General features: G+C 33.6%; 1 protein-coding gene across 5 annotated transcripts in view; it reads right to left on the minus strand.

Annotated features, from left to right (window-relative positions):
* The window catches only part of CEP350 (centrosomal protein 350), a 122655-nt gene that overhangs the window by 27914 nt on the left and 68747 nt on the right, over window positions 1–25994 (minus strand). For 3 of the 5 annotated variants that reach the window (XM_032463607.1, XM_032463606.1, XM_032463605.1), the window contains exons 22-29: window positions 24542–24711; window positions 20023–20219; window positions 19079–19263; window positions 18510–18597; window positions 12383–12529; window positions 9488–9648; window positions 4259–4381; window positions 2947–3146 (exon numbers count right to left, since the gene is read on the minus strand). In XM_032463607.1, the coding sequence (XP_032319498.1) occupies window positions 2947–3146; window positions 4259–4381; window positions 9488–9648; window positions 12383–12529; window positions 18510–18597; window positions 19079–19263; window positions 20023–20219; window positions 24542–24711 (1271 nt within the window). The remainder of the gene's footprint in view (window positions 1–2946; window positions 3147–4258; window positions 4382–9487; window positions 9649–12382; window positions 12530–18509; window positions 18598–19078; window positions 19264–20022; window positions 20220–24541; window positions 24712–25994) is intronic. The other 2 variants (XM_032463610.1, XM_032463609.1) reach the window with 1 other exon arrangement.

Here is a 25994-nt window from a genome sequence, read left to right on the forward strand (position 1 = left end):
ACAATTTAAAATGATTAAGAAAATGATTTAATTTTTAGGTAGTAGGGAATAAAAGAATCCTCTACATTTCTGCTTTATACCCCTCAATGTATTTTATTTGTGTTCAATAAGTAACATATACTAATTTTAAAAGTTCAAACAATATAAAAATTGTATAAAGAAGAAAATGGAAGTCACATGTACCCCTACCTCCTGAGAGATAACCACTGAATCTTCTCCAATCTGATGTCTTTGTGGAAGACTTCATTTTGGAAATCTTCATTTTTTGCCCTTTCCCCTTTTTAAAATTATAAAGTAGTACAAGAATGTCATTTTTAAACAAATTTAAAATAGCACAGAAGGCTGTAAAGTGATTACTTCACATGCCCGTCTCCACTTCCATCTGCCCAGTTTCCTCCGTCAAAGGTAAACCGATGGCAGTCAGGTATGACTGGTGTGTGTCTTCCCAGACCTTTTCTTATACTCCCTGACTTTTCAAAAATGCATTTTTAAAAACTGTGGTAAAATACACATAACATAAAATTTACCATCTTGACCACTTTTAAGTGCACAGTTCAGTGGCATTAAGTACATTCACACTGTTGTGTGACCATCACTTCCATCCATCTCCAGAACTTTTTCATCTTTCCGAACTGCAACTCTATACTCATTAAATAAGAACACCCTATGCTCTCCTCTCTCCAACCCCTAGCAACTAACACTCTACTTTTTGTCTCTATGGTTGACTACTCATGTACCTCACATAGGTGGAATCATACAATATTTGCCTTTCTGAAGACTTAAAACATGGATGAACCTTGAAGACATTATGTCAATATGTGCCAGAATCTCCTTCCTTTTTAAGGCTGTATACATACACCATATTTTGTTTATCCATTCATTTGTTGATAGAAACTTGGGCTGTTTTCAACTTTTGCTACTGTGAATGCTACTATAAAAAATACAGGTATACAAATTATCTATTTGAGAACATTTCAATTCTGTTCAGTATATACCCAGAAGTGGAATTTCTAGATAATATGGTAATTCTATTTTTAACTTTTTGAGGCACTGCTGTCCTATTTCCATAGCAGCAACAACAATTTTTACATTTCCCACCAGCACTACACAAAGGCTTGCTATCATTTCATTATAATGTATTTTGTTCTTTTCCTTAATTTTTCTTTTATGTCATTTAACTTATTATAAATAAACTACTACTCCTAAGCTCTAATTGATGAGATTAAAACTGCATTAATATTGCCTTTTTTAAATCACATTAACCCAGTAACACTTTCCATGACTACGTAGGCCAACAGTTCCTGATAAAATGGAGGCTTGAACAATGACAACTAGTCTTGATTTGTCTTCTACTTATAGTCAGAAATGTTTTCTACTTCTAGTACAGCCCATGATGAAATCTGAGAAATTCAATCTCTTTTCAAGATGGAGAAGTCTGTAGAAGAATATGAGGCTACAGAATGAGAATGAGTTAAGGTGACACAGAAGTAAACCTCTGCTGAATAAACTAAAAAAAAAAATTGAGGAAAAAAAACCTTCACGTGAACTATTTACTGCATCATTGGTTTTCCTTATGTGTGGTCTATACCTCGCTTGGTATGTACAGCTAAATAATGTATTACTTAGATTTGTATGCTTTTGAATTTTCTGTAAAAATAATCAAACTGCTTGTAGTCTTCTGTGATTTGTTTTGAGATTCTTGTATGTTGATTTGTATAGCTATAACTTTCTTCTTCACTGAGCATGCTATAATACATAAATATACTACAATTTATTTATCCATTCTCCTACTGATGGGGGTGGTTTCCTTTTTTCTCCTGCTATTTCAAATATTGCTGCTATGAACAATGTCAGTATACCTCCTAGTATAAATAAACATCTGTAGATATCTTCATGTATATATCTCTACAAGTACAGGTATTTACAGATAGATATACTTATATCAATCTACTATCTATTTATCTCTCTATGTAAAAGTTCTCTAAAACAGTGGCTTTCAGATTTTTTACTTTAATCATAGAGAATTAACATCTTTATGACCCTGAATATATCTGTGAATATGGAAAAGATCTATTTATTTTGGTCTTCTCTAATGTCTCCTAATAGAAAAATTGTCTAAATTTTTCTCCATAAAGATCTTGTATACTTTTCATAAAATTTATTCTCAAGTACTCCATATTTTTTATTATAAATGGCAACTCTTAAAAAAATTAGGTTTTTCTAACCAATTTCTGATGACCTACAGACATGCAGTTAGGTTTTGTTAATGGATTTTATACCCAGCAACCTTGCTAAACTCACTTATTAATTCTAATAACTGACATATAAATGCTGGATTTTCTATGTGCATAGCCTTAACACCTGCAATAATGACAGTTTTGCTTTTTCCCTCCTTTCACTCTGTAGGTGAAAATAAGTATTTTCGTCTTATCTACAAATTCAAAGGGAAAACTTTCTATGTTTTATCATAACATATGAAGTTCGCTGCAGGTTTGGTTTTTCTGTTTTTGTTAAAAGATATCCCGTATCAGATAGAGAAAGTCCCCTTCTGTCATTACTTTGATCTGAGATTTGTTTTATTACAGATGCTTTTTTGGGTTTTATCAGGTGCCTTTTCTGAATCCACTGAGGTATCATGTAACTCTTCTCCTTTAATCCGTTTAAGTAATTCACCACATTATCAATTTTTAGTATGTGTTAAATCCCACTTGGTCCTGGAATAATCCACTTCCATTTCATGGAATTTATTCATTTCTTCTAAGTTTTCAAGTACATTAGAATAAAGTTATTCACAATATTCTCTTGATCATTCCAATTTCTGTAGCATTTACAGTTGTATCACCTTTTTCACCCTGAATCATTCACATTTTTTAAAATCATGAAGTAAATCTTTCAGTTATGTTAGGCTTTAGTGTATAGTCTGAACAGAGTTAGAATTTTTTTTACCTTTCTGTTCTGTTCTCTGGTCCTCCAGTTCTTTCTTAGGAGTTTTAGGTTTTATCAATTCTTTGTCCCAGGCGGCCAAAGCTTGTTTTTCCATTTGACGAATTTCTGCTTCTTCTGCATCTAAACGTCTCTTCCACTCTAGTAGCTCCTCTGCGTGTTGTCGCCGCTGCATTAGTTTTTGCTCCCGCTTTGTCAGAAACCTATGGTCACACCATGAAGAACAGTGAGAGGACAAATCTACAGGCAAAAATTACTTTGAGAGGTCTATTACTCATTACCTCATCAACAGGCTGTGTAAAAACAGGACATTCATAAAACTCCTCTGAAAAAAGTTTGAGATCATAGAAGCTTTGATAAGTGAACTTATTCAGAAAATGAGAGAACTTATGCTTTACTTATAATTAACTGTAAGATTAGCAAATTGAAAAATACTGGTAAATTCAGAAAAATGAAATCTTCAGACTGTCTGGTCAACCATGACTGATAATACTTATGTATTCATTCTTCATAAGTAATTCTTTCTTATAACAGAAGATATAAGGAATCTATTCTGAAGGCTCAGACCAGAAGACACACAAACTCAAAACAACAAAGTCAAAACAACAAAAAACAACCTCCAAAGCATCAAACAAGCAAGCAAACAAAAACATGTTCCTGTCCCTTTTTGACTTTTATTTTCAAATTCAATCTGGTTTTGCTTCAGGTATGGTGAGTTTGGTTCCCATTACCTAACAGATGCATAGTCACGTGATAATCTGTTTTTCATGGAAAGAACACTGAGCACCATTGTCAGATGCCTTATGTGTATAAACATAACCATTTATTTACTTGAGTAAAAGGATGCAACAAATGCCTCAAATTTTTCAATTTAACCCAATCTCTGAAATTAAATAGCCTGATATATCTTAGCTCCAAAGGGTTAGGAGATATTACTGATTAAGGGAAAGCTATTTGAGTAGCTAAAAAGCCACTGCTAAGCTCTCCTCAAATGCACACGCCCCAGCTAAATAAAAGGTGGGCTGCTCATTTTACAAGTGTTAAATCTGTAGTTGTAGCTAAGCAACAAAAATGCATTCACACATCCAACAAACACTTAATAAAAAGCACAAGAACTGTCACTCCACCTCTTACACAATCAGCATGTCAAATTAATGTGGGAACAGAAAGGTAAAATTTATGGGACATTTGACAAGAGGCCTCTAGGATGTTAGGGAAAAAAAAGAAATAAACAACAACGACAAAAAAACCAAAACAAACAAAAAGAACAGAGCATGCTCTATCAAAGAGTGCACTGAAAAAGGTGCAAAGTTACCTGACCAACTGGTTGTAGATATACAGCTGGAATTTGGGATGAAGGTTGGGAAAACAGACACTGAGAGAGGCCCAGTGATGAGACGTAAAGACAGAGAAGAAGTAGTGAACAGGAGAGCAGTGTCTACAAAATAAGGAGGAAGATTTTAAAACCAAGAGATCAAGAGGCAGAAAGAATGAGAAAGGGAAAGCACAAGAGCTAAGAGAAGAAATTTTCGTATGCTTCCTGAATAACATTATAAGCTACCCAGTTAAAGCAAGCGTTACACTTTGTGTGACGTATAAAACATGGTACTTTTATAGATCTTACCGATGATTTCTGAGTAAACTTGCCTTTCTTCTCAGATGTCACTTAACCATCATCTATATTTTCAGGTAAATTTATTTGTTTGTGAGTGAAGTAATGAGAAGTAGAGTGTGGAGCTAAGTAAGTTATGAGAAACTTTAACATACAGTACAACAATTATGGCCATGAACCTAGCACATCAACAATTCTATACACATAAGTAATTCTGGACAAGTAATTTTTATATCTGTACCTTGTCATATATTTTAAGCTTTAACTTAAATTAAATTTAAATTTAAATTAAAAAAGCACTACATTTGCCTTATTTAACCTTACCATCATAATCTAGCTTGAAAATAGTTATATAGTTTAAAATATCAATTTATAGTAAAAACACCTTGTTCACCTCAACAATATAAAACTTAACTGCTGACAGGGACTACTGGAGGCATCTTGCTTTATATTTAATAAAGGCCCTCTTAATTAATAATATGGAAATACAATACCCATTCGAAAATACAATACCCATTCTACAAAATATCAGGATGCATAATTAAGAATAGACTAAGCGACTTCCAATAAATACTGCCAGTGGTAAAATTTTTTAAAAATCACGCTGTGGACAGTTCAATCATAAGGTTAAAAGTAAGAAGAAAATTCCGCATGTTAAACTTACAAAAGTAAAAAAAAAAAGAAAACCACTGGTTTCTCCCCTTTTTAAATAGTTAACAGATCACTGTATACAGTAAATGATAAATATGTCTAGTAATAGGTTTGGAAAGGTTAATTCTCTTTGACAGAGCATGCTCCTGTTCACATGCACACAACAGTAACTTGTAGATCAAGGCAACATTTTTTTGCCTTGGAAGGGCAAGGAATAATACCAGCAAGTCAGAAGTGAGAAAATCTAGGTATAAATCCAGCCACTCATTTGGATTTTTAAAAGTATGCAGAATCTTGACTACACATGTATCTTTAAGCAGACTACTTCAATGTCTGTTTCCCAATATACAACTTAATATTTCACCTCCTCTTCATTTACTTATAAACACACACACACACCCATATTCCTTCTCTCTCTCTCTCTTTTGTATCTGGATTGCCTTGATTTTCTGCGTTGATGTTCAAGGAAAAACAACTTGGCCAAATTCCAGTAAGACACTGCAATCTTCCTTGCCATTCTTTATGAATGTATAATAAACTTATTTTCATGCCAATTATCAAAATACTATGCAAAAACAAGTGTACTTGGAAAAAAGTCCAAAAAAATCTATTCATAACATTCAAATATCACCCACCCTCTTAAGCATACAACTGCTAAATGCATGCATGACCTAGTACAAAAAGTAGAATATTGGAACATGTGAAATAAACTGTAAAATAAATACATATTAAATTTTTTTTGCCTAGCCCAATATAGAGCATCATTTTCTCTATTGGAACAAGTATTGATCATTTACTTTTCATTTCTAAAGATTAGGCATATTCAAGAGCTCTAGGTTAGAAATGCACAACAAAAGAAATGGCTAAGAAAAAATGGAAAATAGTTTAAGAAATAGTGTAAAAAAAGGTTTAACTTAAAGTTGGGACTTCTTCCCAGAAACACGTTCCTTATTTAACATACGTACAGTCTGGAAATCAAGTGTCCTTTAAAGGCTGAATAAAACTGAGATAAAAGAAGCAGTAGTACTTCACACTAGAGTTAACAATCTTTCAAGATGCTGCACAAGTAAGAAATAAAATTTGTGAATGATGGAGACATAAATGCCTACTAATAGCATGGATAGCTGTCAAGGCATTCCCCAATAAGGCCTCTGATGGTAACAGAACACTGGACTTGGATTAGATATATAACAGATTTAATCTAGTGTGGCAATCACTACGGTCCTATAATGTTTAAGCTTAAGAAATTCAAAAGCAATTAATTCACTTTTAAAGTCACACTCTAAACTAGCTGTGCAGCTATTCCTTCAACTCTCGTTATCAGCCACCAGAGCACTTTTCCAGTTTCAATAAATACTATTTAGAAGGGTCATTTTTTACTGAGGTAACTTTAAGTCATCAATGTAGTTTAAAAAAAAAAAAAAACTACAAGGTTAGAAGCAGATATGCTAACTCAGTTTTGACTTTAGCTGGCTGAAGTCCAGAGGGCAGGGTTCTAGTTTTAGCTCTGTCATTATGCTACATGTGGTGACCTGGGACAAGACACCATCTCTGTGGGCCTCAATTTCTTTCTGTAAGACCAAGGCACTATACTAGATGACTTCTCTAAGAACTCTCTAGTTCCAACAGTGTATAATTCTTTCTTTCTGCATGTAAGTACCTCCTCACAATTTTTAAAATACACACGTCAACACACTGCCAGACCACGTGACATAAATGAGAACTCTTTTTTCCCACAGAGCTAACATAATTGCTAAATATGCTATAATTTGAAAAAGCAAAATTATGATCTAAATTTTAAGTAAGCCTTCCAGGTCTAAAAATCATTTGATTCTGAAAGGCAGTAAACAAAACAAACAAAAACCTACTACCTTAAATTATTTTAAAATTCTTTTCAATCTAAACAGTTCTTTAATTCTATACTGTTATAGGTAAAAATAAAACATAGCACTTTTAATTTTCAAATGGATCAATTCTTTCAAGTTCTTAAACATTTTTAATGATGCTCCAAAAGGAAGATAAATGAAGATATGGACAGTACTGACCTAAAGGAAAATGTGATCTATTTTTTCCTACAGCAAAATCTACTTTATTACTTTACACTAATAATTTGCATATAATTAAGTAAACAAAATAATACAGGTACATTATCCCTAATCTAGGAAGTAAAGAAAATAAAAAGACATTATCAGACAAGCAGGATGTATTCATCTACTACACTTAGTCTAGAACATTCTCTAAGAAAATTATATTTCTACCTTAAGATAATGATCTTAATATGTTATTTAAAATCCTAATAAAAAATGTCTTCTTTAATGGAACAGTAAAAGCTTTCACTTGCAAATCCTTAACTTTCTTTTTTTTTAAATATATTTTTATTGAAGTATAGTCAGTTTACAACGTTGTGTCAATTTCTGGTGTACAGCACAATGCTTCAGTCATATAGGAAGATACAAAATTCGTTTTCATATTCTTTTTAACCATAAGTTACTACAAGGTATTGACTATAGTTCCCTGTGCCATACAGTATAAACTTGTTGTTTATCTATTTTATATACAGTAGTTAGTATCTGTAAATTGCAACCTTAACTTTCAAATCCTTAACTTTTAAAAATGAGCAGAGTAATGGTGAATATTTCAATGCTGATCAGATAATATCATAAATATTTTTAGATAGAGCTATGACACACAGCATTTATCTGTTTAACTTTTTTAGTATTTGAAACCAAATAAGTTAACTTGCTCCTTTAACAATTTCTAAGCTAACTGGAAATATTTTTAAGTATTTAAAATATTTTTAAAAATGTTTCAGAAGTTTTGTGACTATAAGCTTTATTTTTCCATGTTCCTTGGTCTGTAATGATCAAACCAAAAAATAACTGTTATGTTTGCAGGGTGTTTTTTTGATTCTTCTTATGCTATACTTTCTAATTCAAAAGTATTTTTAACTCTGAACCCTCATTCATGAAAATTTCTTTGATATAATCTTTTCAGTAAAAATTTCTTCCTCTTCTGAACCTCTTAAGCAACTGATTATACTTCTCTAAAGAAGTCTGATATTTGTTCCTTTTTCCACCTAGATTTTTAAGATTTTCAAGGGCAAGGTTTATGTCTCCTCAGAGCCCTCGAAAATTAGCATATTCACACATTTCCCAATAAATAATTGCTGAAAGAGTAGTATGTAATTAATAAATAATATGGAAGAACAAGTGCTAGTAACAAATGAAAGAAAAAATGCACTGTGTCCTATTTTAAGACTAAAGAGGAAGGTAACACCATCCTTCCAGTGTTTCATTTGCTCAGTAAATAATTTTTATAAAACAGAATGCAATTTCAGTTAAACAATGAAGTGCCAGTATACAACCCTGTACCTATAGTAAGGTTTGACTTACAATTGCTTAACTGTTCAGAAACTAATTCAATCATAGGTTGCTGTCACATATAAATACAGAGCATTATTAAATTTGGTGTTGGGTGGTACACTGCCAAGGATATCAAAGTACAACTTAAGTTCAATCTCTTGTTCAAACGGCTAACTTAAAATAGCAGTCAACAAAAATTTTAATGGACTTCTCTTCCATGTTTAAAGAAGGTAGGGAATAGTCCACAAGCAGCTACTTCATAAGCGTATTTAATTAAATGCATGCCCAAAAGAGTAAACTCTCTTGTAAATGTCATTTGTATGGTCAAAGCTGACATACAACTAAGCTATATCTAAGTAGGAGTAGCTGTATTTAAAGAGCCTTTAAAAAGTAATAGAAATGTTTTAGAATAGTGGACTGCCAAATCATTCAATATCTCAGGAGAATTTCATACTTTCTGGTTTCATTTGAGCAATCCAGACCCACTCACAAAGTTAAAATTTCACTCTTCTATTTGAATAAGCCTGAGAGCTGTCAGGGAGTCACAGGATGAGATATCAAGATGTATCATTAAATTGCTCCTCCAAGTGAGTAGACATGTCTTCAGATTTCAGAGAAGGTAAAAATTTCACACTTAGTCATAACTTTAAATAAAGGAGAAAACACTGTCATGGGTATATGCAAATACTACATTGGTTTTTTAAAATAAGAAACCTAGCTGTATTTAAAATCAAGAAAATCTGTTTTAAAAATAAGATCTGCAGTTAACTGACTTCTAGGTTGGTTTAATAACTCTGCTAAAGTGCAACTGAATCCGTAAAATACACTGTACCCATCTAGTCTAATCAAATACATTAAAAACATTACTTGTTGCTACTACTTTCAGTGTAAACAGGAGATATTTATAAAAATGAATTACTTTTCGTCCATGCGGCTTCTCATTTTCTTCAGTTTCTGCATAATGCTGCTAGTTTCACTGCTGGAGATTGAAATGGGGGAAGGACTGCGGGTCTCCAAGTCAGTCGGACCAGGACTAGTTGTTGCCTTATTATCCTTTGTATCATCATCACTATGAGAGTCCTGTAAACAGAAAGGGGTAAAGTGTTATAATTTGGTGGAATTTAAGATCTCAAAGTGATTTGAACGTTGTCATTTCAAAATTTAGTTTATCTTCAAAACAATATTTGTAAAATAGCTGAAATTAAGGACAAAATTATATCACACATTTAAAAATGGCTAATACATAAATTTTATGTTTATATATATTTTATATATTATCTAATATAAATCACAAAGTATAATAATTTTTTAAAAGATGTTAAAAAAATTCAAAAACCTTCTGCTACCAGTAACCTAGTAACTGAAGTCCTCTCTAATTACTTAAAACTGAACCATTCAAAAGGAATATAAAATGACAGACGCTATCACTACATAAAATATACATGGACAGGCACAAAGAATGAAGGGAACACAAAACTCATTTTAGTCATACTGAGGGATGGACTTTTTTTTCTTTAAATATTTCTTATGGAAAACAATTATTTCCACAAATTATAAAGTTTATAATGAAAACATTTACGAACCACTGGCTTAATCAATACATTGTTTCTGATGAACAACAACAAAACTTTAATTGCTTAGTAAGCCTGTTCCACAAACAGTTGTTTATTCTCATAACTTTTTAGGAAGATGAACAACACAAACAAAGCACAGTCCTTCTTTCCTTTCTACTTCCTGAATGATTCAGTCCTCAAGTCATTAGATGGAACAGAACTAGGTGAGTGTCCACGAAGAGGGGGGAGGGAAACAAGGCAGGCAGGAGCGGGGTACCCAACTGGAGCGGGATGAGGAGAGCATCTAATGCAGGAAAGCGGCCTGTGTGGAGTGAAGAGTCCAGGCTGGGTGATGAGGATGTGCACATGGGAGTGGTCCTACATGCAAGCCGTAAGCCCTAACAGTGAGGTGGCCTTCCCACAGAGAGCAGAGTAAGTTACCCAAACAGGGTAAGGAGGGCATGGGGGGGTGTGGTGAAGAGCTTGACTGGGGAGTCAAAGAGCCCACGTGGGATGAGAGGGTCATTCACATGAAGAAGAGGGGGCAGCGGTTATGGGAGATGGGCCAGTCAGGAGAAATGACCAAATCATTAACATTATTAAGAGAAATGTGAATCAGTTATCAGTCAGAGAAGGAAATTCCAAATGAGAGATAAACTAGAATGAACTTTGTGGTGCTGTATTGAAATTGGAAGGATCAGTATGAACTCCTGATTTATCAGTATGAACTCATGATATATGCACACTTTATATGTGGGTGTGTGTGTACATATATATATAGGAAAAAAATGCACGGGTAAAATGTACATACATGTATTTATATAGTCCCTAGATTTGTTGCTTAGGAGGAACAAAACCTGAATAGCAATAAGCCTGCCTAGCACCAGAGCTTGGTTCCTAATAAATATTCTCCTTGAAGAAATGGCTGAATCCAAGGCTGAGGTAAAAGATGACCCCGAAACATCTTGTTCCAGAAAACAAGGAAGTGCTCAAAGATTGATGGGTACATGTCAAAAGGACACAGAAACCTGCTCAAAGAGGCCTCCGTGGCCCAATTTGGGACAAAGTGAGCAACAAAACAATGATAGTAACAGATTATAATGCTGAGCAAAATAGGAATGAATCTGTGAGACCCTAATGATATAAACAAAGAATAAATTTAAGTTTGATTAAGAACAGAAATTTATGTAGTCTTAAAATACCTTCTTGCAAAGTACTTATTAATTACAAAGGGAAAGAGCAACTTTACAGTGAAGTATAAGATGCCACCTTAATCAAGTGATTAAGCCATCATCAGTAACAAGACAAATCAAAATCAGGCGCCACTGATCCATTGCCAAGAGAAGAACACAGCATCACTTGTGTGATATTCCTGCCAAAGATGCACAACCTGAACCTAATTATGAGGAAACATCAGACAACCCAAGTCGAGGACCATCCCATAACAAAATAACTGGCATGTAATCTTCCAAAGTGTCAAGGTCATGAAAGTCAAGGAATTTTTCCAGACGGAAAGAGATATGAAAACTAATTGCCACATATGCTTCTGAACTTAACTTCTGATATAAAGAACACTATTTTGACAACTGGAGAAATTTGAATGATACCTGCAGATTAAATGGTAGTAATGTATCAATATTAATTTGTTGGCAGCATACTCAATGCAGGAAAACAGTTATTTGTACTGTGTTTGAAATTTTCTATAAATTTGAGACTGTTTAAAAATTTAAAGTGTATTTTAAAAATCAAAACAGTGAATATTAGAGATTTATTTAACTATACTGCTATACAGTCTGGGTTTTCCAACAGTAGATTGACACTTTATAGTAATTCAGAGTAGGTCCAAATTTTGTTCTTGTCTGAGTATTTCCTTTGAATCTTGTATCATTATATTAGACATGAGACAGCTGAGATACATATCATATAAAGAGCAAAAATAGTCTCTTCTGTTAATTGTTAGAATACATTTTTATTGATAAGCAAAAGCAAGGCTCTCTGTTTAACTGTGTTAATAAATGGAAAACACTTTTAAACTAATATATGAGCTATGTTTCTTTCAAAACTTGAATATTCCATGGGGAAAAAAACTAAAAACTCTCACTTTACATAAAGGCACATACATAGAACTTTATCTTAGTACAGTATTGTATCATAGTGCTAGAATGAACATACTCATATTGGAAGATGAGGTCGGGTTAGGTATCAATTAGCAAGCAACATGAGGCAGAAAATAAAACTAATAATAATCTCATGTAATTTACCAATTTATTCTCCCCTGCAGACTTCAACTTCTCCTGCAGTTTTATGGTGGTCTGCCGGATCCTTTCTATCTCCTCCTGCTGTTTCAGAATCAGCTGTCTTTCCTTCCGAGCTGCCTTATTGGCTTCTTGAAGACGTTTAATTTCTGCCTAAAGTTTAAAGAGTTAGGAGAAGGACTGAAATTTGGAGACAAGTCCAAAGTAATATTTTAAAAAGAAAATCCAATCATCATATGTATCAAAAATACATGCAGTCTTAGAAGATAAAAGTAGTAACACTAAGAAATTTTTAAGCAGTGAAGAAGGAAAACAGTCACATAACTCCATCACTCTAAAATAATTCAACATGATCCCTTAATTTAAATAACTATAATTATAACAGACTAATAATTTCATATCCCCTTTTAAACTTAACATACACTTCATATTTTTCCATAGTGCCATTCAGTCTGCATTATCAAGTAAACTAATTAATGTAACCAGTATTTTATTGCTAAACTCTATCCCCCCAAAATGCTTTAATGCCTATAATTGTTTCATATTATGGATTAGTTCCTTAGGAGAGATTCCAAAAAGTAAGAAAAATAAGTCAAAGGGAATGAATTATTTCATGGTCCTTAAAATAATTTTTTAAACTGCTTTCAAAAAAGAATTGCCTCCATATAAAATGCCACCAGAAATATTTAAGACTACATTGCACCAAATTCTCTCCACTCAGGATTTTATTTTGTTGCTAATTAAGTGGGCAAAAGATGAAACAGTTCACTGTTAACAATTGTAAAATTTAAGAAGGACTATCCTTTGTTTCCACAAATTTATTGTAATCTGTTTCCTTGCCAATAAAATAAGCATAATAAAGATATTAATAACTTGTTACTATAATTTCTTTTTATCATGTTTTGAAGATTTTTGAAACTATCTGAAAATGCAGAAAAGTGCATAATAAACATCTAATTTCCAAATCCCAAATTAACAACTGTTAATAGTCTGTCATATTTTCTCCTAGTCTTCAATTTCATAAAGAAATAAAAACATTACATATAAAACCAGTCTGCAGTCCCCTGTTCCAACTCCTTAGAAGTAACCACTATCATGGTACATATCCTTCTAGCACATTCTTTTAAAATTCTTCTACAATCATTTGTACTTAGCAGCAAAAATGTATGTACACTGTTTGGTCTGCATTTTTTAAAATATTTTATAAATAATATCATAATACACATTTGCAATCTTCCTTTATTTACTAAACGTTGTTTTTATACATCTCCATGTTATTTATACCTAAATGTTGCATAACATTACACTGGAGATTTATATATTTCCTTTATCTATTACCTCTATGGCTAGATAAAACTGCTGTCTACTATTACAAACAATGCTATCATCAACAGCCTTACACTCTTCTCCTTTGGCACATATGTGAATTCCTCTCAAGCACCAGTTCTCAAAGTGTGGCCCATGGATGTTTAAGGGTTCCTGAGACCCTTTCAGAAGACTCTCGGGGTCAAACTATCTTCATAATACTAAGACATTATTTGCTCTTTTTCACGCTCATTCTTTCATGTGTATACAATGGCACTGTTTGCATTTTTAAGAAAATAACTATATTTTCCCAAACAAACAAAATTAGTGAAAAGAGCAGCATTTGAATGTTTGCAGATCTCTTTGTCTGGCTTGATTTTTGTTTGTTTGTTTGTTTAATTGAAGTATAGTTGATTTACAATCCTGTGTTAGTTTCAGGCATATAGCAAAGTGATTCAGTTATATATTTATATTTTTTCAGATTATTTACCATTATAGGTTACTACAAGATATTGAATACAGTTCCCTTTGCTATAGAGTAAATACTTGTTGTTTATGTATTTTATGTATAGTAGTAGTTTGTATCTGTTAATCCCATACTTCTAATTTATCCCTGCCTCTCCCTCGCTTGATTTTTTTAACACCATGTATTGGTCATTTGGCAAATGTTTAGTTCACTGAGTTATGCAGATCTTCTAAATGTTGACATATTTCACTATACAATACCAAAAAATCACATTCATTAATATCACTGTGATCTCAAAAGAAAAATTATTTAGTATTAGGTGGTAGACAGAAATTTTTCAAAATTCTGACATTTGCTTGAAAGTTTGAATTTTATCACTGACAACAAACACTGTCAATTGCCCTCTTTAAAGTAATAAGCACACTTTGTTCATTTTTGAGAAAATGTTGAATACCCTACTCTGAATAAGCACAGTTTGTCTCTGAATAACTCTGAAGTAAAAATGGTATTTCACAAGAAAACGTGGCTAGTTCAGTTTGCAATTCAAACAAGGGCACAAATGCTCTCCCCTGAGCTCATCACCATTCTCTGGTACCTAGCAGAAGTGCTTCATTGTGGGCTTCCCATTCCCATCACACAGAATATGCAAACAAGTACTCAAAGGTCAACACAATAAAATTAACCATTTTTACTACTTAATCAGGACATTCGTTAGTGAAACTAGCTTTTTTTTAGCTGGAGGAGCGTGGCAGTGATGACTATTAATAGTTTGGTGCCACTGCCTTGATCTGTGCTAAGGCACCAGCAATTTTACCCACCATTGTTTCTGCACGATTTAATACAAATGTCAACATATAAAAAGGGCAAATTCACAACTCACTATCATTAGGAAAATAGTTTTGATCTCCCTGACCCATGGAAGGGTCTCAGGGACGCCCAGAGCTCTACAGAACACATTTTGAAAACTGCTACCAGCTTAGGCTTGAGTTTCAAAACAAATTAATGTATAATTTACCCAATCCAAGCCTAGAAGAAAAGACTTTTAAAGAGGATTCTTTAGAAGAGGTTTGCATCTCTCGTAATAAGCCATATGATTGTACAAGCAAATTGTTCACCTTAAAATAGTTAATAGTGTATTCAATTTAAAATGGTTATTTTGTTATGTGAATTTCACCTCAAAAAAAAAAAAAGAATAGGGAAAACATGGGAGTTTTTTCGACACAGTTGTGCAAAGATATGTGGCCAAATTGCTTATAGCTATCTCACTACCTGTCAAAATAGTTCCTATTGATACAACTGCGGTATCTTAGTATATATTTTTGTCCTCAAACTCTGCTGCTTTTATTTCTGTAGGGCGACTTTCTAGGGGTAGCCAGTGGATCAAAGAGTGTTTTTTACATATTTACTTAAAAAACATTCTGAAGTACTATAAATATAGTTTGCAGAAAAATTAGTCACTCAAATCCTCACCACTAGGATTGAACAGTTTGCCATATTTATTTCAAATGTTTCAAAATTAAATCATTACAAATGAAGCTAAATCCTGCCCCAATCTCTTCTTCCATTTCCTCCCCTGATGTATATATCATTCCTACATGTCTGTCTGATTTTGATGCATGAGTGATTCCATGGAACATGTATTACTAATTGGTGACTTAAAAATCTACAAGAATGGTATCATATGCTGCGTATTCTTTTGTATCATGCTTATCTGTAAAAACTAGTAGTATGAATTCTGATAAGTGAATATCTACTGATGCACTGTTCAATATGGTAGTCAAAAGCTACATTTAGCTATTTGAAATTAAGATTAATTAAATTAAATGTAATTAAAAATTTCAGTTTCTCAGCTGCACTAGCCACACTTTAAGTACTCAAAAGCTACATGTGGCTAGAAGCTACTGAATTGGAGAGCAGAGATACAGAACATTACCATTATTGGACAGTTCTGATGTTCAATGTATTCATTTTCCTGCAGTGGTACATTTTCTTGCAGAAATGTGCTTTGTTTCCTCTATTCTCCTACTAAAGAATTTAAGTTGTTTCTCCTTTCTCCTGCACAGTGTGAAAGGTTCTCTGGGATATATACCAAGACAAAGAACTGCTGAGTCACAGATTACATGTATCTTCAGCTTAACAAAATAAAGTCAAACTGCTCTGAAAGTGGTCACACCAGTTAACACTCCCACCAGTTAACAGAGAACCAAAGTAACAAAACTGGAGACCTAAGACTTAAAACATAAGACTTAAGGCTTCAAACTCAGTCTCCTCCTCAGAGTATTTGCCAATTCTGAAGCAGCATAGACAAAAAGGCTAAGGAGCTAAGCCTGAAACCTCTTGATGGGACAGCAGAAATCCCCAGTCTCCTGTGCTGGTAATAAAAAGGTTTACCTGGCTTTCATTGGAAATCCCTGCAGGGTCACAACCTAGGGTCAATGCAAAACAGAAGTAGACTGAGCCTTACCAACTCTACAAACCAACGCTAACCTAACTCAGCCCTTAAGTGGAATAAAGTGAACAGCTGACCACTTTAACTGCTTAGCAGAGAAAAGGATAAAGGATAAATCTTCCTTAGGGGAAGATAACATTATCTGGATCCTTTGCAGTTGTTTATACACAGTGTCTAGCATTCAATAAAAAAAATTACTAGGCATGCAAAGAAAAAGGGTCATATGATAATAAAAAATAAAAACAGACAATAGTAGCAGATACACAGATGTCCAAATGATGGAGTCAGCAGATAAGGAAGTTAAAATAACTATGAATAATGTGTTCAAAAATAAATAAATAAATAACAGGAAAAGACAGAAAAATAGATGAAAAGACAGAGAATTTCAAGAGGAATTAAAATTTATTAAAAAGAACAAAATAGATACTATAGAAGTAAAGATAAATCAAATTAAGAACTCATTAGAGACACAACATTGTAAAATGACTATAACTCAATAAAAAAAAAGTTAAAAAAAAAAAAAAAGAACTCATTAGATAGATTTAGCAGTATACATCACAGTGTAGAAGACATAATTAATGAACTCCAAGACAGGTCAATAAAAACTTCCCATGTGAAGGAAGCACAGTGGGTTTTTTTTTTAAATTATTGTTTTAAAGAATGATATAAGAACAAAACAGGGGGGAGGGTATAGTTCAGTGGTAGAGTGCGTGCCTAACATGCACAAGGTCCTGGGTTCAATTTCCGGTACCTCCATTAAAAATAAATAAATAAAAACCTAATTACCTCCCCCAAAACAAAACAGAGCAGAACAGAGATGTGGTAAATGGTCCAAAGGTCTAACATTTGTCTACTTGGAGCCACTGAAGGAAAAGAATGAAAGAATAAGGCAAAAGCAACGCCTGAAGACATAATTTTCAAAAACTGGTGAAATACAACAAACAACAGACTCAAGTAGCTCCAAACTAAACAGTATCACACCTAGGCACATCACAGTGAACCTCGTTTAATCCTCACAACCACCATGTGAAGCATAATCTCACTCCTACAGATGAGGAAATTAAGTCTCTCAGAGTTACTTAAACTTGACCATAATTACACAGTTGCAACTGACAAAGCTGGAATTTAAATAATAACTAATAACTAACATTCATTTATTGAGCACTTATCATTATGCCAAGGTCTGTTTTAAGTTTAGTACATATATTAACTCATTATTCCTCTCAACAACCTTACAAAGTATGTCATCATTATTATGCTCAGTTTATAAATAAGGAAACTGAGGCACAGAGAAGTTAAGTAACTTTTAAGATTATAAAACTAATAACTGGTAGATTTGAGATTTTAACCTAGGCAATCTGACTCTAGAATCTGAATTCTTTTTTTTTTTTTGTATACATATTTTTATTGAAGAAAGTCAGTTTACAATGTTGTATCAATTTCTGGTGTATAGCTAAAGCCTGCATTCTTAACCACTACACCATGCTGCCTCTCCACAATTCAAATCCCAGGTCTTTCTGAGTTCACTAAGCCTAAATATTAGTCCATTTGTGATTAATATGTCTTAAAAATCTATTTGGGGAAACAATGACTAAAAAATTAATCCAAATAGACTCATAAATACCTTAATTTTTAAAATATGCATTTCAAAACACAATTTTATTTTACATACTAAATAAAGGCAGAAGTTTGCCTCTATATTGTATTACGATAGCAGTGAAGCACAATCCTAATTTAGGAGAAATATGGTAGACTACTAAGCAACTCCTGTAATTACAGTAGTAGGCAGAAAGAGTGGTAAATATTAACTAAATCTCATTTACGGTGATAATATGAAAAAGAGCTTAGACAAAATAATAGATTCCACAATCTAAGTTGTCACTTCTCTTAAAGGAGTGTTTTTCCTAACATACCTTTTCTTGCTGCAACCTTAAGAGCAAACCACGCTGTTTCTTCCGGAGTGGGGGCATTTTATCATCTTCTCCTTTATCTCGTAGATGTCTGCAATTATTTCCCATTGAGACAAAGATTACATTAAATTTCTATTTTAATGTCAAGAACTCTCAACCACTAAAAAGTGTCTTAACCAGTTTAACATTTTCAAATGTGGAAAACAGTTGATGTACGCAGTAATTCCTACCCCAACAAATATTTCACTGTGTACATAATGTATGCAAGCCCTAGATATGTTCTTTAAAGATAAAATAGGTTTGAGAAATTCACAATGTAGTAAAGGAAGTAAGTATAATATAACAATATAAGAGTCAGTTACGTGATAAAAGAGAAATGCAAAGGAAATGTTATATGAGTAGGTCTTGAAAGCAACATGACTCAAGGACGGCTGCTCTATTTCTAACTTCAGAAACTGAGCTGATCAAATCAAATTAAATGAGGAAACAAAAACATCTTTAAAAACAAAGCATTTCCTTTTCATGAAAGGAGAAACTGAACAGTCAGAACTATGCTCACTGAAAGAACTTACTTTTTCTGATGCTCTAACCAGGCTAATTCAGCTTTCGTTTTCTCCTTCAAGGCCTTTTCCCGGAGACGCAGGAGTGAGGACTGGTGCGCTGCCCTCATCTCCTCTTCTTTCATATACTGACGAACCATCTCCATAGTAAATTTAGAAAAGCTGTCTTGTCCTCCTGAAAATGGCATGCTTAGCTCCTAAAGCAGAGAGTTTATGTCATGTTTATCACCATCCAAATCTTTTGGAACTTAATTAACTTCATTAGAAGAGGTATGTATGCACTTATAAAAATAAATTATGTATGTAAAAAGGCTGCCAACCATGAAAGAGAGCAGTCTTCAAAAATAGCCACATGAAAGGTAGTAACATTCATCTGCTAATTTATTCACCCAATAAAATTTAAAAAAACGACTACTGTAAGCCAGGTACTGTCCCAGGGATGTAAAGCTGGGTAAGAATTTGTTCCTGTTTTCCAAAAGGCTTGCAATTTAATAAGAAGAATGATACAAATGCAATTTTTAATTACTTTTTTATTTTGGGGGGGGTAATTATATTTACTTATCCATTAATTTTTAGAGGAGGTACTGGAGATTGAATCCAGGACCTTGTGTATGCTAAGTATGCACTCTACCACTGACCTATACTCTCTCCCCCAAATGCAATTTTTTAAACAAAATAAGGTGTTCTAAGAATGAAGTGAGTGAAAAAGCTGGACATAACTTTGGCTCAGTTCCTCAGAGGCCCTATATATCATTTCAAGGAATAAGTTTGTATTTTACTTTATAAAGAAAGCAAAACCATTTTCTATACCAAAAATGTAACATAAAATTGGTATCTTAGGAAAATCATTCTAGTAGCTGACAACTGAGTTCAAGTACAAAATGATCCCTCATACCTTTGAGAGAACACATCCACAACTATTTATGAAGTATCTCCACAGGTAAACTGAAACACACCTTGGCAGAGGACAGTGCAGTCTTTTCTGGGGAAGTTTCTTCATCAGAGTCATCATGATGGCCTCTTTTCTTTTCCATGTTAAATCTACGATGACTCTCAGAAGGTAGTAAAGATCGAAATGATTTTTCTTCTATTTCATCTTCTGTCATGGATTCGTCAAATTTTAGGGAATATTCTGTTGCAACAGAAGTTGAATCTAAAAGAATATGGAGCAAGTAGATTTTATCATTATAACAGTTCTCAGTAGATATTCAATTAGTAGCCCTTGCTGAATCTTTATGGAACAACCCAACAGATTCACAGAACTGATCACTAGTAATAGGCACGGAATAATAAGCAAAATTCACTCACCTTACAAACAAGAAACAGAAAAAAAATCTAAAAATACTAGTATAAAAAATATGCCAAAAGTGTAATGTACTTCATATATAAAGAGCTCTTACAAATCAATCAGAAAACCACTAATACCCCATAGAAAAATGATCATGATCAGATGCTTCACAAAGGAAATACAAATGCCCAAAATAAAGTTTAAAAAAAATTAACATTACTAGTAGTCAAAGAAATGTAAATTAAAACATTTTTAGAAACTCATCAATCCTATGCTTAATTAAAAAATGACAGCTCTTTTAGGTTGGTTCCTGTGTATCTTTGACATGCCCCATCCCCCGCCCCAATCTTTTTGTTTATTGAACATCCTTACTTTCTGGTACAAGATACTCCAGGTTCACTTTGTATTTTCCCTGCACAGTCCTAGAATCAGTTATCTCTCCAAAAAGCTCTGATTACTTTTACTGGAGAACACTTGGAAGTTTCAGTCTGGATACTGGTTGTCCTTGTAAGCACTGAGGTATTGTTGCTTCTTCACTCTATCAGTGGCCAGAGCTAAGTAATATATGCAGGTATTCTAATATCATGTACACACACACACATTGTTTCTGTATTCATCCATCCAACCAAATATGGATTCATACTGGTATTTCTGTTGTTTCTGACTCTAATCTAGTACCACAGGGTTCATTCTAGTCTTCTTTTCTCATGTATTACAAACTTTCATCTTCAACGCAGAAACCTAGCTCCCACTATCCAACATCCATTTACTTGTTTGTTCAACACCAATATATATGTAAAGAATTGTTCATCCATCCGTGAAAAACAAATTTACCAACTAGAATACAGTGTTTATACTGTTCTTTTTGTATTTAGGTTTATAGTTTCTACTGAAAAATACCATTTTCCAAAATTATTTGGGTCAGCTCCTTTTCCCTCCACACCCCCTTCAGTATGGTTATGCCATTCATCTGTACTACAGTTAGGTCCATTTGTCACAGGCTGCATCCTGGGACCTCTCCACTTCCAACACAATTAAATCTTACTCTTTGTGATGTACAGCTTTAGGGTTGTGACAAATGCACAGCATCAGACAGTACATTCAGAACCATACAGAACATACAATATCTTACTTACATAACAGCTGCTTCACACTAAAAGTTCTCCTGTACATCCACTTTGTAGTCAACCACTTTGTCTTCTACCTGACACCTGGGAACCATTGATTTGTTTTCCATCCCTATAGGTTTGCCTTTTCCAGAATGTCATATAAATGGAATTATACAATATGTATGATTTAGTGGGCTTTGGGGGCTTATTTCCTTCAATTAGTAAAATATGCTTAAAATTCATCCATGCTGTTGCATGAATCAATATAGACTGTTCCTTCCGTTGTTAACAGTAGTCTATTGTATAAATTTACCAGTCTGTTTATCCATTCCCCTCATAAGACATCTTGATTGCTTCCAGTTTTTAGCAATTATGAATAATGGCTCCACAAACAATAGTGTATAGATGTTCGTGTTGACTTCAGTTTTCAAATCACTTGGGTAAATACCTAGACATGTGATAGCTGGGTCATTATAAAATACTGTGAAAATGTCTTCCAAAGGACTCGTGCAATGCACTCTCATCAGCATTCTTGTTGCTCTGTATCCTTGCCACTAATTCGTTGTCATTTTAGATTTTAGCCATTCCAACAGGCAAGTTATAGTACCTCATTGAGATTTTAACTTTCATTTCTCTAATAGTATATGATATTGAAGACCCTTCCCATGTCTATTTGCCATTTGTATATTTTCTTCAATGAAGTGTCTGTTCAGATCTTCCGCATATTTTTTAACTGAGTGTTGATTTTCTTGTTGAGTTTTAAAAACACTCTGGATATGTCTTTTATCTGATATGTGATTTACAAATATTTTCTAACAGTCTGTGACTTTTTATTCTCTTAATGATGTCTTTCACAGAGTAGAATTTTCTTAATTTTAACAAAGTATACCTTAACAATTTTTTCCTTCACAGACTGCACTTTTGGTGTAGTATCTAAGAATTCACTGCCAAACCAAAGTGGCCTTGATTTTCTCCTATATTTTCTTCTTCATACTGGTTTTTCAGTGGTTTCTTTGGATGTTGGTTGTCCTGTGAATTGCAGCCACCTTAGCCTTCTTGAAGGATAGGCATGTTTACAACTGGATAACTCTATTGTGTCATCCCACACAGTCCCCGAAGCCTTTCTATATTTCATCCTGCCTCCTGCCCTTTAGTCCAAGCTGGCTGTGTCTCTGCTGGTATAGTCCTATCTCTGTTTCTGGCTTCTGCTGAGATGGCTGGTTAAATCCACGGATAATCTCTTTGTGGAGTAACGAGCTAGTCATTTTTTACAGTATGGATAGGTTGAGAATTTTCCAGATCTTCAAGTTATGGCTCCTTTTTGCTTAATAAAACTTTCAATTTATTTCTTTTCGCACATTTTACTATACGGAGTAAGGAGAAACCAGGTCATGCCTTCAACACTTTGCTTAGAAATCTCCTCAGCTAAATATCCAAGTTTACCACTTTTTTTTAAAAATTAAATTGAAGTATAATCAGTTTAGAATGTTGTCAACTTCTGGTGTATAGGACAATGTTTCAGTCATACATATATTCCTTTTCATATTCTTTTTCATTATAGGTTATTACAAGATATTGAATATAGTTCCCTGTGCTGTACAGTAGAAATTTGTTGTTTATCTATTTTATATACAGTAATCAGTATCTGCAAATCTCGAACTTCCAATTTATCCCTTCTCCCCTGCTTGGTAACCATAAATTTGTTTTCTATGTCTATGAGTCTGTTTCTGTTTTGTAAGTTTATTTGTGTCATTTTTTTTAGATTCCACATATATGGTATTTTTCTCTCTTTCTGGCTTACTTCATCTTAGTATGACGATGTCTAGGTCCATCCATGTTGCCACAAATGGCATTATTTTATTCTTTTTTTAATGGATGAGTAGTATTCTATTATACATGTATACAACAGAACTTCTTTATCCAGTCTTCTGTTGATGGACATTTAGGTTGTTTCAATGTCTTGGCTATTGTAAACAGTGCTGCTGTGAGCACCAGTGTGTATCACTTTAAACTTTGACTTTCCACAAAGCACTAGAACAAGTGCAGTTGAGTTCTTTGCCACTTTATAACAAGGACTGCCTTTCTTCCAGTTTTCAGTAACATGTTCCTCATTTCCATCTTCATCAGACTTCATCAGCTTTAATGTCCATATTCCTACCCACAATCTCTGCAAAGCAATGTAGGCTTCTTGTTGCATGCACCTCAAAACTCTTCTAGCCTCTACTCATTATCCGGTTCCAAAGCCACTTCCACACTTTCAGTATTTGTTATAGCAGCACCCTACTTCTAGGTACCAACATCTGTATTATCAGCTAGGGCTGCCACAATTATACACTGCTATACCCATATATTATATTCATTATAAAATTTATTTTAAAAATTTAAAGGATGAAAAAAATTAAAATTTAAGTATTTTCTTCTTACACTCCAAAGAGTCAAAGACTGTCTTGCCCATCCTGCTTTTAAGACTATAGTTCTAGACTATCAATCAAAAACACTGCTCAAGAGCCAGTTATTTTAAAAATTAATTCTAGAATTTCTAGCTTACTGTCTTAAAGGTGTCATTTGTTGCCAGATTCTGTTTTCTTTGCTATATTAATTACACTCCATGATTTGATAGGAGTACAGGTTTAGTTTATGATCTAGGAAGAGTTAAGTAATGAATTTTAATCTATTTAATATAACTGATGTTGTATTATTTATAAGAAATTGTATCCTTACTATATTGTTTAAAGTTCTAATAGTGTATTCTCCTCTTTGTGATCATGGTACATATCTATAATAAGATAAAAGTAATTTTTTTCAGTGTTGAGTATATATTTTCCATTCACATGCATGTTCTCCTAGATTTAGTTTTGCCTCCTCTTAGGATCATGACACACAATCGTATAAAATATTAGCAAAATTACTGGCATGGTGTATGGCCTTGAAGTAGCTTCACCCGGATACATTTAATATGAGACCTATAACCTTGTTGTCAATATTACCATGTTGTAATGATATTAATTAGCTCAGTCACAAATATCTCCAAGGGTTGTGGAAGCCTCCCAAAATAGTTACATGTGCAAAGAAAGTTACCTTTCTCATCAGGAAGAGATGGCACACTATCACTTCGTAGAGAGTCATCTGCAGCAGTCTGAACCTGTTCATCAATAGAACTCTCCATTTTTTCACTGTGAAGTTTCTTCTCATTTTCCTTAGAAGATGGGACTGAAGGACTTTCTTGATGGCTGCTACCACTACTACTCCTGTTTATGGATATTATGGAAATAAATCGGGGGGGGGAAAGAGTGACAAAACAAGGATCACAACTTCAAAGTAAACTTACAACTTATTTGGCCAAGGGAAAGTGCCTTATGATCAAGATATGAAATGATGAAAGATACAATGTAAAACATAAAAATGCTAAGTAGACATAAGTCTAAGAAGAAACTTTTAGGAAAGATGAGTAGGAGAGACTTTTAAATAGTTATGATGGGCAACCACTACTCTCAGGCTATCACTACCTTTTTTCCCTTTCATTTTTAATTCATTTTACTGGGAAAAGGGGCTTCTACTTCCTGTTTCCACTTTCTTAGTTTTCATCAACCTCACAGTTTATCACAATCTGCTTCAATCCCAACTACTCTACCGGAAGTGTTACTGCAAACTCTACCTAAACTCCAATTGTCAAATCCAATAGATAATTTCTTTTTCTGCAACATCAGATGGTAATGACCTCTTATATCCTTCCTTAAAAGTTCCACTTGCTAAAGTAAATGCAGCACAATGTTAACACTAGGGTAACCTGGATGAAAGACATTCAGGAACTTTGTATTATTCTTGCAACTTTTCTGTAAGCTTGAAATTATATCAAAATTAAATGTTACATAAAAGAGCTCTCCTTTTTTATATTCCCTGACTCTACTCCCACCTGCCTCTCTTTCTACCTTCTTAGCAAGTTTTCCTGTTTTTCTTTCATTCTTACTCTTTCTATCTTTCCTAGGGTTTTGTTTTTGGTCCCTTTCTCCTTTACACTGTATACTCTCCTTGAACAATCCTATGCATTTAAAATTTCAACTACTATCATTTGGATTGAGCTTCGTATCTGTATCACTAGCTCTGCCCTTTCCCTGTCTCTAAGCCTCAAGGTTCCAAATGATTAGTGAATTTGTTTTTAATTCAGTGTTTTCCTTCCACTTCTTTGCTTTCCCTAACGTATCCATTCACTAAATATAAGTATATAGCCAATCATGAACCACGTTTTAAGATCCTCTGAATAAGCTGTTTCCTCTTGTGACATGTCCCCTTCCTTCCCTTTCTGCTTCATGAACAACTAATTCAAGACTCAGATAAAGTATCATTTCTGCAAAGTGTCTGTGGACCCATTCTCCACTCCCAAGGAAAGTCTGGTCACTTCTGTCTCTGTGTTTATACTGGTTTTTGTATAGTATTTATCAGAATATTATGCAATTATTTGACTGGCTTAATGTTTTTGGAAGAATAAATTGTATAATAAAGCTGTAAGGTAAAAGAATTCAGGAGACAGCAC

The sequence above is a fragment of the Camelus ferus genome, chromosome 21 (genome assembly GCF_009834535.1).
Source record: "Camelus ferus isolate YT-003-E chromosome 21, BCGSAC_Cfer_1.0, whole genome shotgun sequence".
In the NCBI taxonomy this organism is placed as follows: domain Eukaryota; kingdom Metazoa; phylum Chordata; class Mammalia; order Artiodactyla; family Camelidae; genus Camelus; species Camelus ferus.